Raw genomic sequence first — 12,194 nt, forward strand, 5'->3', positions numbered from 1 at the left:
CAGATTTCACAAAAGAGGGGCCTCGGCAGCCAGCTCCGTGGAAGAAGGCACTAACCAGAGGTTTTCAACCCGCTCAGTGTTTGGGCTTTTGCGCAGCTGTGAAATGTAGAGGTGAGGGCCGAGGCTCTCCACGCTCTCTTCATCTAATCCTCGTGGATCCCCATTTGAAAGGTCAGCAGCTGTGGCCTAATCACAAATCCGGGAAGCACAGGCCACACACCCACTATGTATTTTATTGAGACGGGAGCAATTTACAGTCAAGTCCTCATGACAGCACAGTGGAAAGATTCCAGTTTTACACGTCACATTCACAAACACAAATCACTTCTGCTCTGAGGCACACAGGGAACGTGGGGTGGGGGAGACAGGGAGCTGACAGGAGACCCAGACTTAATGAGCCATCAGTGGGGAGGGTCTTCCACCAGAGAAGAGCCTTCTCTGGGACTTGGCAGAATTTCTAGATGCCCTCAGAGAGGAAGGAACAAAGTGAAGCCTCCCCCGTGATTTCAGAGCAGGACAAATTTTCTGTAACCCTGTCGCCTGTCCTCTTTCTGGTAAGAATTTCCATGGCAGCATTAAGAGACAATACACACAGGCCTGGGAGCCACTTGGTCTGAAAAAAAATCCACCTGGGGATCCCTATGGGCTTAAAAGGCTCTCTGTGTCCCATGAAAGTCACTTTTCTATCCACTGTTCAGATTATTTTTTAAACTTTACGTCTTGAAAATTTTCAAACATCCTCGTAAATAGAGAGAATAGGATAATGAACCCCCATGGTTCCTTCCAGAGAAGCAGATGATATGACCAAGTTCAGGTTCAATTAACAGCCAAGAGATCTAAGTGAACCTTAGACAAACTCCTTCTCCCTGAGCCTCAGTTTCCCTCTTAGCTCCATGACCATGCTTTGCTTTCAGGATCTCTCTGGTGCTAGAAAGAAACCTCAAACCAGTGTGAGAGCGGCAGTTGTTTAGGGCTGGTGAAGGAAGCTCTCTCCTGCCTGATGCGTCTCTCTGCTGGATGACACGGTGAGTCACTCAGGGCCAGATGGAAGGTGATGAAAACACTCATTGTCTCTGGAATGAGATTTCTCTGGCAAGTTGAGTCACTAAGGACCATCACGATGCCATAGGGTTTGATAAGTGACACGTGAGAGAGTGATGTTGACAGTGAGTCGTCTTATGAGAACTGGCGTGAAGAAGCCTTATTATTCAGATGACATGGAGGAGAAATGGCCTGACTAGACAGCTTGGGAGCATGAGGTGTCTAAGCACGGGTATTTCCAGCATGTTGGAAAGCCTGCTCCCTCATCTCCTGCAAAAGCAGGGCAGTATTTCACCACCTCTTGTTCTGTGTGCTTGCAGGAGAGGAGGAATTATGCCTCCTGGATGAGTTTTATTCCCGGTTCATCACAATGGCCACCCTCCAAGGAGAGGTCCTTCAGCCGGGCCCTTGCCGCCACTGGCTGCGGGACGAAGGCAGTCTGTCCGCTCTGGGACGGTGTTCCCCTTGGGCTCTTCTCACACCTCATCTTCGAAATCTTCTGGTGGACAGTATTCCCGGGAGAGGGGTTCAGGAGTTCTCAGCTATGCCCAGTTTCTTGCTTATTTCTAAATGGAGAAGTGTAATTCAGCATGAAATGAAAATCATAGACACACACATACACACACACATACACGAAAAGAAGCTGCAAAGAAAGCCACAGTATTTTGACAGAACTTATCAGAAGTTGGAGGGAGAAGGGGGTGATTTTTATTTTCTTCTTCGTGCTTCTCTGAATGTTCCAAAGTTTCCATAATAGTGTTTCTTTGTTTTAAGGAAACTCAGTAATTCCTCTTTATATTAAGGAACCCAGTCGTGGTCTTTTCTTGTCACGTGTTGGGCCGCCACAGAACCGGGACTCAGACAGCTCCAGCGACTTCAGAAAGCGAGGCATACACACCTCCACGCCGGCTCTGGTTCACTGACCTTTCACTGGCCGACGGGCCTCTCTCAAGCACAGCTGTGCATCTGGGTCAGCCACTCCGCACGTCTGACTCCAGGGTCCTTCGTGGGTGCTCAGTGGTGGGAGGGCTGTAAGGCAGCTGCCTGACAGGTGTAGGCAGTTGACCGACTCAGCCCCCATGGGGGCTGAAGCCGTCCTGGGTCCCCTGGCTCAGGGTACCAGCATGTCTCAGACAGGAGTTCACAAACACGTGTCAAGCTGGGTGCTGTCTTTTCGTTTTCCCATCTATCGGGTTGAGGAGCCTGGGCAGCGTTGCCTAGGCACTCAAACGTCCTTGGGCTTCTTCAGGAACTGCTTCCAGCATGTGAAGGGGTGGGAGGACAGGCTGTTTTCCGGGCTTTGTCCTCCCTCAGGCCCTTTCCCAGCCTCATCTGGAGACAGAGCCCTGCCCCCCACCCCTTCCCGCTCTCCTCCTCTAGGTCACTGCCACGACAGGCTCCACGGATGACAGGTCTGTCTTCCCAGACTGCAGCTGGGAGGACGGCAGGAGGCTGTTGGCTAGTGGAGCGCTGCGGCCGCTGCTTTTCTCTGTCCAGGCCACCCTGAAGGAGGGGACCGGGGAGGGTGGCCGCTCCTCCCGAGGCTTGGGCGACCTCTGGCACACGCGCAGTAATGCCTTCAGCGCGACCCTGAAGTTCTCGTTGAGCCAGCAGTAGATGAAGGGGTTGTAACAGGTGCTGCTCATGGCGATCCAGTGGAAGGCAAAGTAGAGGGCATTACTGGTGTGGATGACCTTGCTGGACAGGAGGAGGACGTAGCAGTTGAGGGGGAACCAGCAGAGGGCAAACAGGACCACCACCAGCATCAGCATCTTGATGGTTTTCTTCTTCTTGCGTCGCAGGGCCAGGTATTGCTCCGTGGTCACATCCCCAATGGTGTTGCACAACCACAGCTTCTTGGCCACACGGGCGTAGGCCACGGAGATGAGGAGGAGGGGGAGAATGTAAAGCAGGATGAACGTGGCCAAGTCCAGGTACTTCCAGAAGAGATCGGCTGGCTCAGGGAAGTCTGGCAGGCACAGGGAGCGGACAGTGTCCTCACTGGGGGCAGGGGAGAGAGAGACAGAGAGAGAGGGAGAGGGAGAGGGATAAAGAAGGCGAGTGTGAAATCAGCGTGGAAAAGCCCCATCCCAGCAACCACTGGCCTCTCCCTCCACTGGGCTCCTGGTACATCCGTCTGTTACAGCACATGTGATGAGCAGCCTAATTATCTGATTACATTTTCAGCTCTCCCACTAGGCTGGGCGTTCTACGTAGGTAAGAAATACATCTAAATGCCCATCGACAAATGAATAGATAAAGAAGACGTGGTACATATATACAATGGAATATTACTTAGCCATAAAAAATGAAATAATGGGCTTCCCTGGTGGCGCAGTGGTTGAGAGTCCGCCTGCAGATGCAGGGGACACAGGTTCGTGCCCTGGTACGGGAGGATCCCACATGCCACGGAGCGGCTAGGCCCGTGAGCCATGGCCGCTGAGCCTGCGTGTCCGGAGCCTGTGCTCCGCAACGGGAGAGGCCACAGCAGTGGTACCGCAAAAAAAAAAAAAAAAAAAAAGAAATAATGCCATTTGCAGCACGGATGGACCTAGAGATGATCATACTAAGTGAAGAAAGCCATACAGAGAAAGACAAATATCATATGATATTACTTTATACGTAGAATCTAAAAAAAATTGATACAAACGAACTTATATACAAAATAGAAATAGACCCGCAGACATAGAAAACGAACTTATGGTTACCAAAGGGGAAAGGTCGGGGGGGAGGGATAAACTGGGAGTTTGGGATTAATATATACACACTACAATATATAAAATAGATAATCAACAGGAATCTGAAAAAGAATTTATATATATATACACACACACACACACTCATATATATATATATAACTGAATCACTTCGCTGTACACCTGAAACTAACACAACATTGTAAATCAACTGTACTTCAATTTTAAAAAAGAGAAATACACCTAGATCACTCTGTGTCCTCTTTACTTTGTATTATTTCTAGCCCAGAATAGACACCCAATAAATATTTGTTCAATGAATGAATGCAACACTGGTGTTCCTAGTCTTAGAATTAACTCATCCTGGGAGCATGATGGATTCAGGAAATCTTGGAATTTCCCATTATACTACCTACTCCCATTCCAGAGGGGATCCAAGGAATGGGGCAAAGAAATGCATCTTGAGAATGTGAGTGGCAATGCCTGAACTCATACACCTTCAGCCACTCAGACAAAAAGTACTTATTTTCTATGGAATGTACCCAGTCCTCTTGAAATTTTTCAGGGACATCTGTGTATGTTGGAAAACCCAGAGCGGGTGGGTTAAGAATATGCAGATTATCATTTGCTGAATGAGGTGGCAGGGAGCTCCCTCAGCAGCTTCCTTCCACTTTGGGGAAGCGAAAACCCAGGGGCTGTTTTGATTGAAGGCGCAGTTTCAATACACTCACACAAAGGAAGTCACAAGACTATTGCTTACATCCCAGAATGGGGGCACTATGAGCCAGGAGAAGGGCAGTCCTCCCTCCCAGGTCACAGGTAAGCAGGAGAGAGAGACCAGGGTAGCAAACACCTGTTACTTATAAGGTGGTTGGGGCAGAGGTCACTAATTTTTCACAAGCGGTCATTTTAAAAGGTGCCCCGATGGGCTTCCCTGGTGGCGCAGTGGTTGAGAATCTGCCTGCCAATGCAGGGGACACGGGTTCGAGCCCTGGTCTGGGAAGATCCCACATGCCGCGGAGCAACTAAGCCCGAGCGCCACAACTACTGAGCCTGCGCTCTAGAGTCCGCAAGTCACAACTACTGAGCCCGCGTGCCACAACTACTGAAGCCTGCGTGCCTACAGCCCGTGCTCCGCAATGAGAGAAGCCACCTCAATGAGAAGCCCGGGCACCACAACGAAGACCCAACGCAGCCAAATAAATAAATAAATAAAAATAATTTAAAAAAAAAAAGATGCCCCGGGAAAAGCAAGGCGGGAACTTGTGGCAGGAATCCTAAGCTCCGGTCTTTATCTAAATGTCCAGACTCTGGGTGCGAGCAGGGTTTTCGTACTGTAACATCTCTGAGCAGCAACTCAAAATTGCTACTTTTTCCTCATCATACCATGTAGCTTGTTGATGTTGTTATAGGTGCAGCTGGCCATCACTAGTGAAAGAAAGAAAACTCTCTTCGCTTTTGTTAGCAGAAAAAAGAAATAGCCTTCCATATATGAAGGCAGTTGGGGAGTCTGAATGCTGGGAAGGGGTGGGTATGTGATTCATTCGATAGCCTAGAATTCGGGGACAGAGACTTTATAAATTAGTTGAAATTGGCCTTCAGAGCTTGTTCTCTGGATCCCGCTATGTCACAGGAGTGTACGTAAACGTATGTCTCAGGTGAGGCAGCACATGGTAAGACCTGCCGGCAGTGCACCCCCTAGATCCCCTTTACTGGTCTGGAGCACCAGGCCCCCCAGCTGCGGCCCACCCGACAAGACACAGCTGTCAGCCGTGATCTTCTAGGGACCTAGGACTACCCGAAGGCCACTGGAGATACTTTCCACAGATCCATTACGAGCCAGAAGTGGCCACGTATCTCCATTTCCCCCAGGAAGGCCTGGAATACAAAAGCCCAGCCCCCTTGGCTCAAAGCAGGCAAACTCTGTGTTAGCAGTCTGCTCCAGAGCTCCCCCTGCAAAGCACACCCTCCCTTGGTCTCTCCCCACTTGCTGTCCAGCTTCTCCACTGCCTTACCCATTACCCCGGGAGCACTTTCTTAAAATTGCCAGGCACATGTACCTTCCTTTATCTCAGGATCTGTTTCTATGGAACTTCAGCTGAAACAACAATGAAGTGATGAAGATCACTCTAAGCTCATTCATTCATTCAGTAACTACGTACAGAGAGCTCGTGATGTGAGACAGTAATATAGACGCTAGGGACACCAAGATGGCAAAATCAGAAATGGCGCCAGCTCCCCCCAACCTCACAGTCTAACAGGGGAGATCACCTTTAACTGACCGGCAGCACGCACGAGTGTTTAAGTTTCAAGACACTGAGTGCTTTCCATTCTGTGAGAGCACAGGACAAAGCATGTGATAGAAGGGAGGTAGTGGGGAGGGGGGTAGAGCATCCTGCCTGAGACACTTAGAGATATACATGTTTGTAGGTTGTGGGAGAGAGTTTAAACCTCACCGTTTTAAACAGGGCCTGGGTGATTCTGAATCTCAGTCTGGGTTAGTACCTGTCCTCAGTGGCAGAAGCTGATTGCTATCGCCTTGACCTTACAGACAAAGGGACAGAGACTAAAGAGGAAGCTAAAAGTGTTGCGAGGAAAAGATGAGAAAAAGCAGAAAAAGTGCAGAGGATACGCATGGGCCTGGAAGCAACAGGATGGGAAGGAGACAGAGAGAACAGCTCAGCGCAGCAGGTACTGGTAACTCTGAGATTCAGAGGGGGCTCAGATTTCCCTCTGTCAAGGTTCTCTGGATCCCCGGGCTGCTCCCCACTAGTTCGTCTCACCTGTACTTGAAGGTAAATAATTTCTGGCAGATAGCGTGTGGAAGTGAAAAGAACGTCGCCATGGTCCAGATGACTGCGATGTAGATGACACCTTTTGTGATTGAGATCCGGGGTTTTAACGGATGCATGATGACCTGGAAGACAAGCAAACTGGGCATCACTGGCTGAAGACAGTTTGAAGCAACTAAGAAATACAGACGATGCAGCTCACTTGTCACAATGAGGCAGGTAAGTCCTACTTAGAGTCAAGCACCCCTTAACTCATTATCGAGCCCCTGAGCTGCACCACCACACCGTCCAGCCCACAGGGGTACAGCGAGTGTGTCATCTGGACTCAGAGACTCCAGGCAGTTCAAATGCCCCTTGCAGGACTTCCCTGGTGGCGCAGTGGTTAAGAATCCACCTGCCAATGCAGGGGATGTGGGTTTGAGCCCTGGTCTGGGAAGATCCCACGTGCCGCGGAGCAACGAAGCCCGTGCGCCACAACTACTGAGCCTGCACTCTAGAGCCTGCGAGCCACAACTACTGAGCCCACGTGCTGCAACTACTGAAGTCCGCGTAACTAGAGCCCGTGTACCGCAACGAAGAGAAGCCCCCGCTCACCGCAACTAGAGAAAGGCCACGCACAGCAAGGAAGACCCAACGCAGCCAAAAATAAATAAATTAATTAATTTTTAAAAAATGCCTCTTGCAGGTCATGCATGGCAGAAGCTGGGTGCAGTGAGAGGATGGGGGAACGGTGAAGGGGGAGGTCTGTTCCCATGACACCCACAGCGAGGCTGGCACAGGAGCAGCCGTGGCACCTCAGGATCTCATCTCATCTGCCCATGATTCCAGATCCTTTAAGTTACAAAGGGCTCCGAGGGGTCTGAAGGCGACACAGGTCGGGAGGAGACTCTCACCACTTATCATGGGAAGCTGCATTGCCCTTTATTTGGGGGTTCACCACATTGTCTCTGAAAGCCATTTCTAAAATTGCAGTGGGGCAATTTCAGGTTTCCCAAGCCCCAGATTAAACCATTGTTAGAGGCTTTGGGCTGAAAAGCATCTTGGAATTGATTGCTACTGTATGCCGATCAATTCTCCTAAAAGGTTTAAATAAAGACTTGGGAATTTAACAGCATCCTCATTTTAAGATTAGAATCATTATTCCTCTTTTTTTAAATTGAAGTATAGTTGACGTATAATGTATAAATTTCAGGTGTACAATATAGTGATTCACAATTTTAAAGGTTTACTCCATTTATAGTTATAAAATATTGGCTATATTCCCCATGTTGGACAACATATCCTTGTAGCTTATTTTATAATAAGCTATAGTTTGTACCTCTTAATTTCCTACCCCTATATTGCCCCTCCCCCATTCCCTCCCCACTCGTAACCACTGGTTTGTTCCCTGTATCTGTGGGTCTCCTTCTTTTTTGTTATATTCACTAGTTTGTTGTATTTTTTTAGATTCCACATATAAGTGGTAGCACACAGTATTTGTCTTTCTCTGGCTGATTTATTTCACTTAGTATAATGCCTTCCAAATCCATCCATGGCAAAATTTCATTCTTTTTTATGGCTGAGTAGTATTCCATTATACATATATACATCTTCTTTATCTATTCATCTGTTGATGAACACTTTTAGCTTGCAAGATTAGAATCATTATTTCTTGAAAAAGCCATTTGGGGATAGGTGAGTCGGGTCAGAAAGAGAGGTCATAAAGAGCTACCATTGTCTCAGGATGCCATCCCAGGACACACTGGACATTCTGCTGTGTCCTCCCAAAGTCTTCTCCCAATTTTTTAAGGTTTTATGGGAGGAATGGACTAGGCTTTAGAAGCTGCCCAGCACATCTCCATTCTGGACTTTGCCATCCTTGCCCCTCACATGCCATTGTGGTTCACGTTGATAAAGGGAGTAGAAGCCTCAGTCAGAGGCCATGGGCGCCCTCAGGTCCTTTCCAGCTCCCCTCACCATATCGACCCATGTGAATCCGATGGAGCAGGACAGTGAGCTGGGACTCCCTACCCCACACGACACCTGCGCCTGCCACCTGCCCGTCCCCCTCCAGCCTGTTTATCTCTTCAACAACCTGGGTCCAGAAATATCCATCTCATATCCCAGCCAGGAGCCTTGCCTCGGACCTGCATTTGCCACTCTCTTTTCATCTGTGATTTTCCAGATCTGCTTTTCAATCCCCCCAAAACAAACCCATTCATTTCTGACATACAAAATGCCAGCAGCGAGTCTTCACTGGAGCAACAAACGTGGAATAATGTTTTGCAGCCCGTAGCACAAAGGGAGCTATATGCCTATTTTAGCCCCACTTTAGGGGCTATATGCCTAATTTAATGCTCATAGCGGTCAATAAGAAGACAAATATGCTCACTGAAACATGGGCTAAAACACTGCCTTTAGCCCCCTGGAGAGCAAAGCCGGGGAGGGAAGGACAGGGCATCGGGGGGTGGGTGCCCTCACCTGGTGGCGGTCCACGGCGATGGCTGTCAGCGTCAGGGCTGAGACGTGCAGGGAACAGTACTGGGCGAAGCGGCTGACGTGGCACATGCCTTTCCCGAACACCCACGTGCTGTTCACAAAGCGGACCTGGAGACGAGCCCACAAAAGTCAGGAGACAGACAGGCCTTGCCACTGACCCTCACTCCCTGTGGTCTCTGAGGAGCATCCCACAGGAGCCTTCTCCCCCTCCTCCTTCTTCCTCTGCGCTGCTGGACTGTGGGTCACGCGTGCTTATCTCCAGCATGACTCATTCTCTATCATTCAGTTCAACAAACCCTGACCCTGCTGTTATGGCTGGGCCCTGTTCAGTGCCAGGACAGCGTGGGAAGGACATGGGCTCTGGAGTTAGATTTCCCACCTCTAATCTTTTCTGGCTGTGTGACCTTTGGCAAGGTAGGTAACCTCTCTGAACCTCAGTTTACTCATTTACAAAAAAAAAAAAGGCTTAAAAATCTCTACCTTGTATCTTATTGTAGGGATCAACTTTAAAAAAAAATGGCTACAGGGACTTCCCTGGTGGCGCAGTGGCCAAGAATCCGCCTGCCAATGCAGGGGACACGGGTTCGAGCCCTGGTCCAGGAAGATCCCACATGCCGCGGAGCAACTAAGCCTGTGCGCCACAACTACTGAGCCTGCACTCTAGAGCCAGTGCTGTGCAACAAAAAGAAGCCACTGCATTGAGAAGCCTGCGCACAGCAACAGAGTAGCCCCCCCTCACCGCCAACTAGAGAAAGCCTGCGCGCAGCAACGAAGACTCAACGCAGCCAAAAAACAAAACAAAAAAAACACTACTTAATAAAAAAAAAGTAAATTAAAAAATAAAATAACTTTGAAAAGGCTACAAAGTGTGGAACACGTCTGGCAGATTGCTAGAAAGATATGATTAGAAATAGCATTTTTATGGTAATAGTAAAAGTCATTTTAGGCTCATATGAGTTCAGACTCATGGAGGACACACATCTGAAGAGTCACAACACAGCACGTGGGCTGTGCTCTGGAACCCTAGCTAAGCAGGCCTGCAACACGTCATCTGGAAAGGAGTCCCAGGCGCCTGCAGAGCTGGGAGCAGGGACCAGGGTCTGGGCAGGGAGAGAAGAAAAGCTCCCAGGGCATGTGGGGTCCAGGGAGCAGACTTAGGCCCTCACCCCACATCCTCCATGGCTATTTGCTCACTCACTCAGCTCCTGAGCTCCCGTGAGTAATGCCCCACGCCCAAGAGAGATCAGGCCTTGATTCTGATCAAGAAGCTTCCAGTGTGGGCAGAGGAGGAGTCAGGTATCTCAGATGCAAGACAGAAAGTAGTCAGTGCCCTACAGAAGGCCCAGACAAAGGGCCACCAGGTGGGGTGGGAGTGCGCTGAGGCAGAGAGAACGAGAGAAGACACCGAAAGAAATAGAGCAGGTCAGCTCGAGAGGAAGAATATTGCGTAGTGCTTTACAGCAGAGTATTTGCTAGTGATAGCTGCCACCTTGGGCAAGGCACTTAGGCCCAATAAGCCTCATTTTCCTCATCTGTAAAATGGGGCTAACCCTTGTTCACGTGATTGTTATGAAACTCAAACACATGTAAGGCAGATAACACAGGTAAAGCAGGTACGACAGTGCCTAGTACATAGCAAGTACTTAACACTATTAACTGCATTATTATAACATACTAGACATTTGAGATGAACGTTAAAGAATAGGTAGGATTTGCCCATGGGGAGATAAGAACAAAGGGCTTGGCACTAGGTCAGAAATCCCAGGACCTGTTTGGGGAACAAGGGTTGGGACTGTTTGGCTGGAATGTGTGGATGAGAGTCACGAGGGACAAGTCTGGTCTGATCATGAACCTGGGACAGCAGACCGTGGACACTCCTCTCTCTGGAATAGGCAGGGCGGAGCGGCCCAGAAACATGACAGAACAGGAAATCCTTAGCTACTCCTACTTCTCGCCTCCCACAATCAATGAATCACCAAAGCCGACCAGTGCTACCTCGAAGGGTTTCCAAATCCATCCCCCCTCTTCTTCAGTCCCAAGGCGTGGCCCGAGTGGAATCCCCCATCATCTCTCACCTGGACCATGATAGCCTCCAGACGGCTTTCCTTGTCCTCTAGTCTGTCCCTCTGTAATTCAGCCTTCACGCTGCTGACAGCATTTTCTTAATCAAAAATCAGACGCCTGCTTAGAATCATCATGGCCTTCAAGAGACGGCCAGATGCCTTACGAGCGCCCAGGCCCGCTCGCAGCTCTGCCCCAGCCTTCCCTTCCGGCCACCTCTGCTTCCCCCTGCCCAGCTGCCTCCTCCGCTGGCCTTCTTGCCTCCGCTGCTCCAGCTACAGTGAACCGCTCAGCGTTCCCTCAACACACCGTGAACCTGGACACCCTTGCCTTTGTTCGCCCGGGTCCCTCTGTCTGCAATGAACGTTCATCTTGGCCTGGGAAATGCCTACTTATCCTGGCCCCTTCAAAATGCCACGTGCCCTGAAAAGTCTCCTTTGACCCTCTCGCGGGACTCTGGCAGGTCAAAGTAAACGATCACCTTCTCCAGGCTCCAGCACATTCTGTGTACGGCTCTGCCGTGGGAGTTGTGAATAACTGTTTGCTTTTCTCTCAATGACCAGACCTGGACTTCATGCCGACGTAGAGTGTAAAGTGGACGGAAAGGGAGACCAGGGAGGAAGGATATCGTCACCAACCAGCCCAAGGGCAGGACATCTTACCCCTTCAAGGAGCCTGGCTGAGGGCTTAGAAGACCCGCCCCTGGTTGCAAGAGCCTTGGAAGCTCTGACAGGAATTTGGATTGGGGTGGTTGTACGGGTCAGGTTGAAGGCCAAGCTGCTTTGGATCAACCGGGAGCGGGGGCTGGGTTCTCAGGACGCTGACATCCCCTCTCTTGCAGGACATCCTCCGGGTAGGGGCTGTCAGCTCTCAGCCGCAGCCTGGCCTCCCTCCCCACCTGCCCTGTGTCTGCCGCAGATCCAGCCATGCATCCTCTTCTGGGCAGCAGCATAGGGCCATACCCTGGGGTTCCCAGTTCCCATCCTGGGTGGCCCAGTCCAACCCCAGCACTGCAGATTGTCAAGTCAGAAGCCAAGGGGGATCCAGGAGGAGCCAGAGATGCATTGTCCTGTGCTTTAAGGCAGCAGGGGGAGAGCGTGTGTGTATGTGGGGGGGGGGGGGGGGG

The 12,194-nt window shown here is 50.1% G+C and overlaps 1 protein-coding gene across 1 annotated transcript in view; it reads right to left on the minus strand.

Moving 5' to 3' along the window:
- Positions 1-226: 226 nt before the first annotated feature.
- GPR83 (G protein-coupled receptor 83) overlaps positions 227-12,194 on the minus strand; it is a 14,115-nt gene continuing 2,147 nt past the window's right edge. Inside the window, exons 2-4 of the mRNA XM_027087761.1 lie at positions 8,990-9,115; positions 6,521-6,654; positions 227-3,042 (exon numbers count right to left, since the gene is read on the minus strand). Of these exons, the coding sequence (XP_026943562.1) occupies positions 2,418-3,042; positions 6,521-6,654; positions 8,990-9,115 (885 nt within the window). The 3' untranslated portion in view covers positions 227-2,417. The remainder of the gene's footprint in view (positions 3,043-6,520; positions 6,655-8,989; positions 9,116-12,194) is intronic.

This window comes from Aethalodelphis obliquidens, unplaced genomic scaffold (assembly GCF_003676395.1).
Source record: "Aethalodelphis obliquidens isolate GAN/ISIS:26980383/991018 unplaced genomic scaffold, ASM367639v1 scaffold60, whole genome shotgun sequence".
Classification (NCBI taxonomy): Eukaryota; Metazoa; Chordata; class Mammalia; order Artiodactyla; family Delphinidae; genus Aethalodelphis; species Aethalodelphis obliquidens.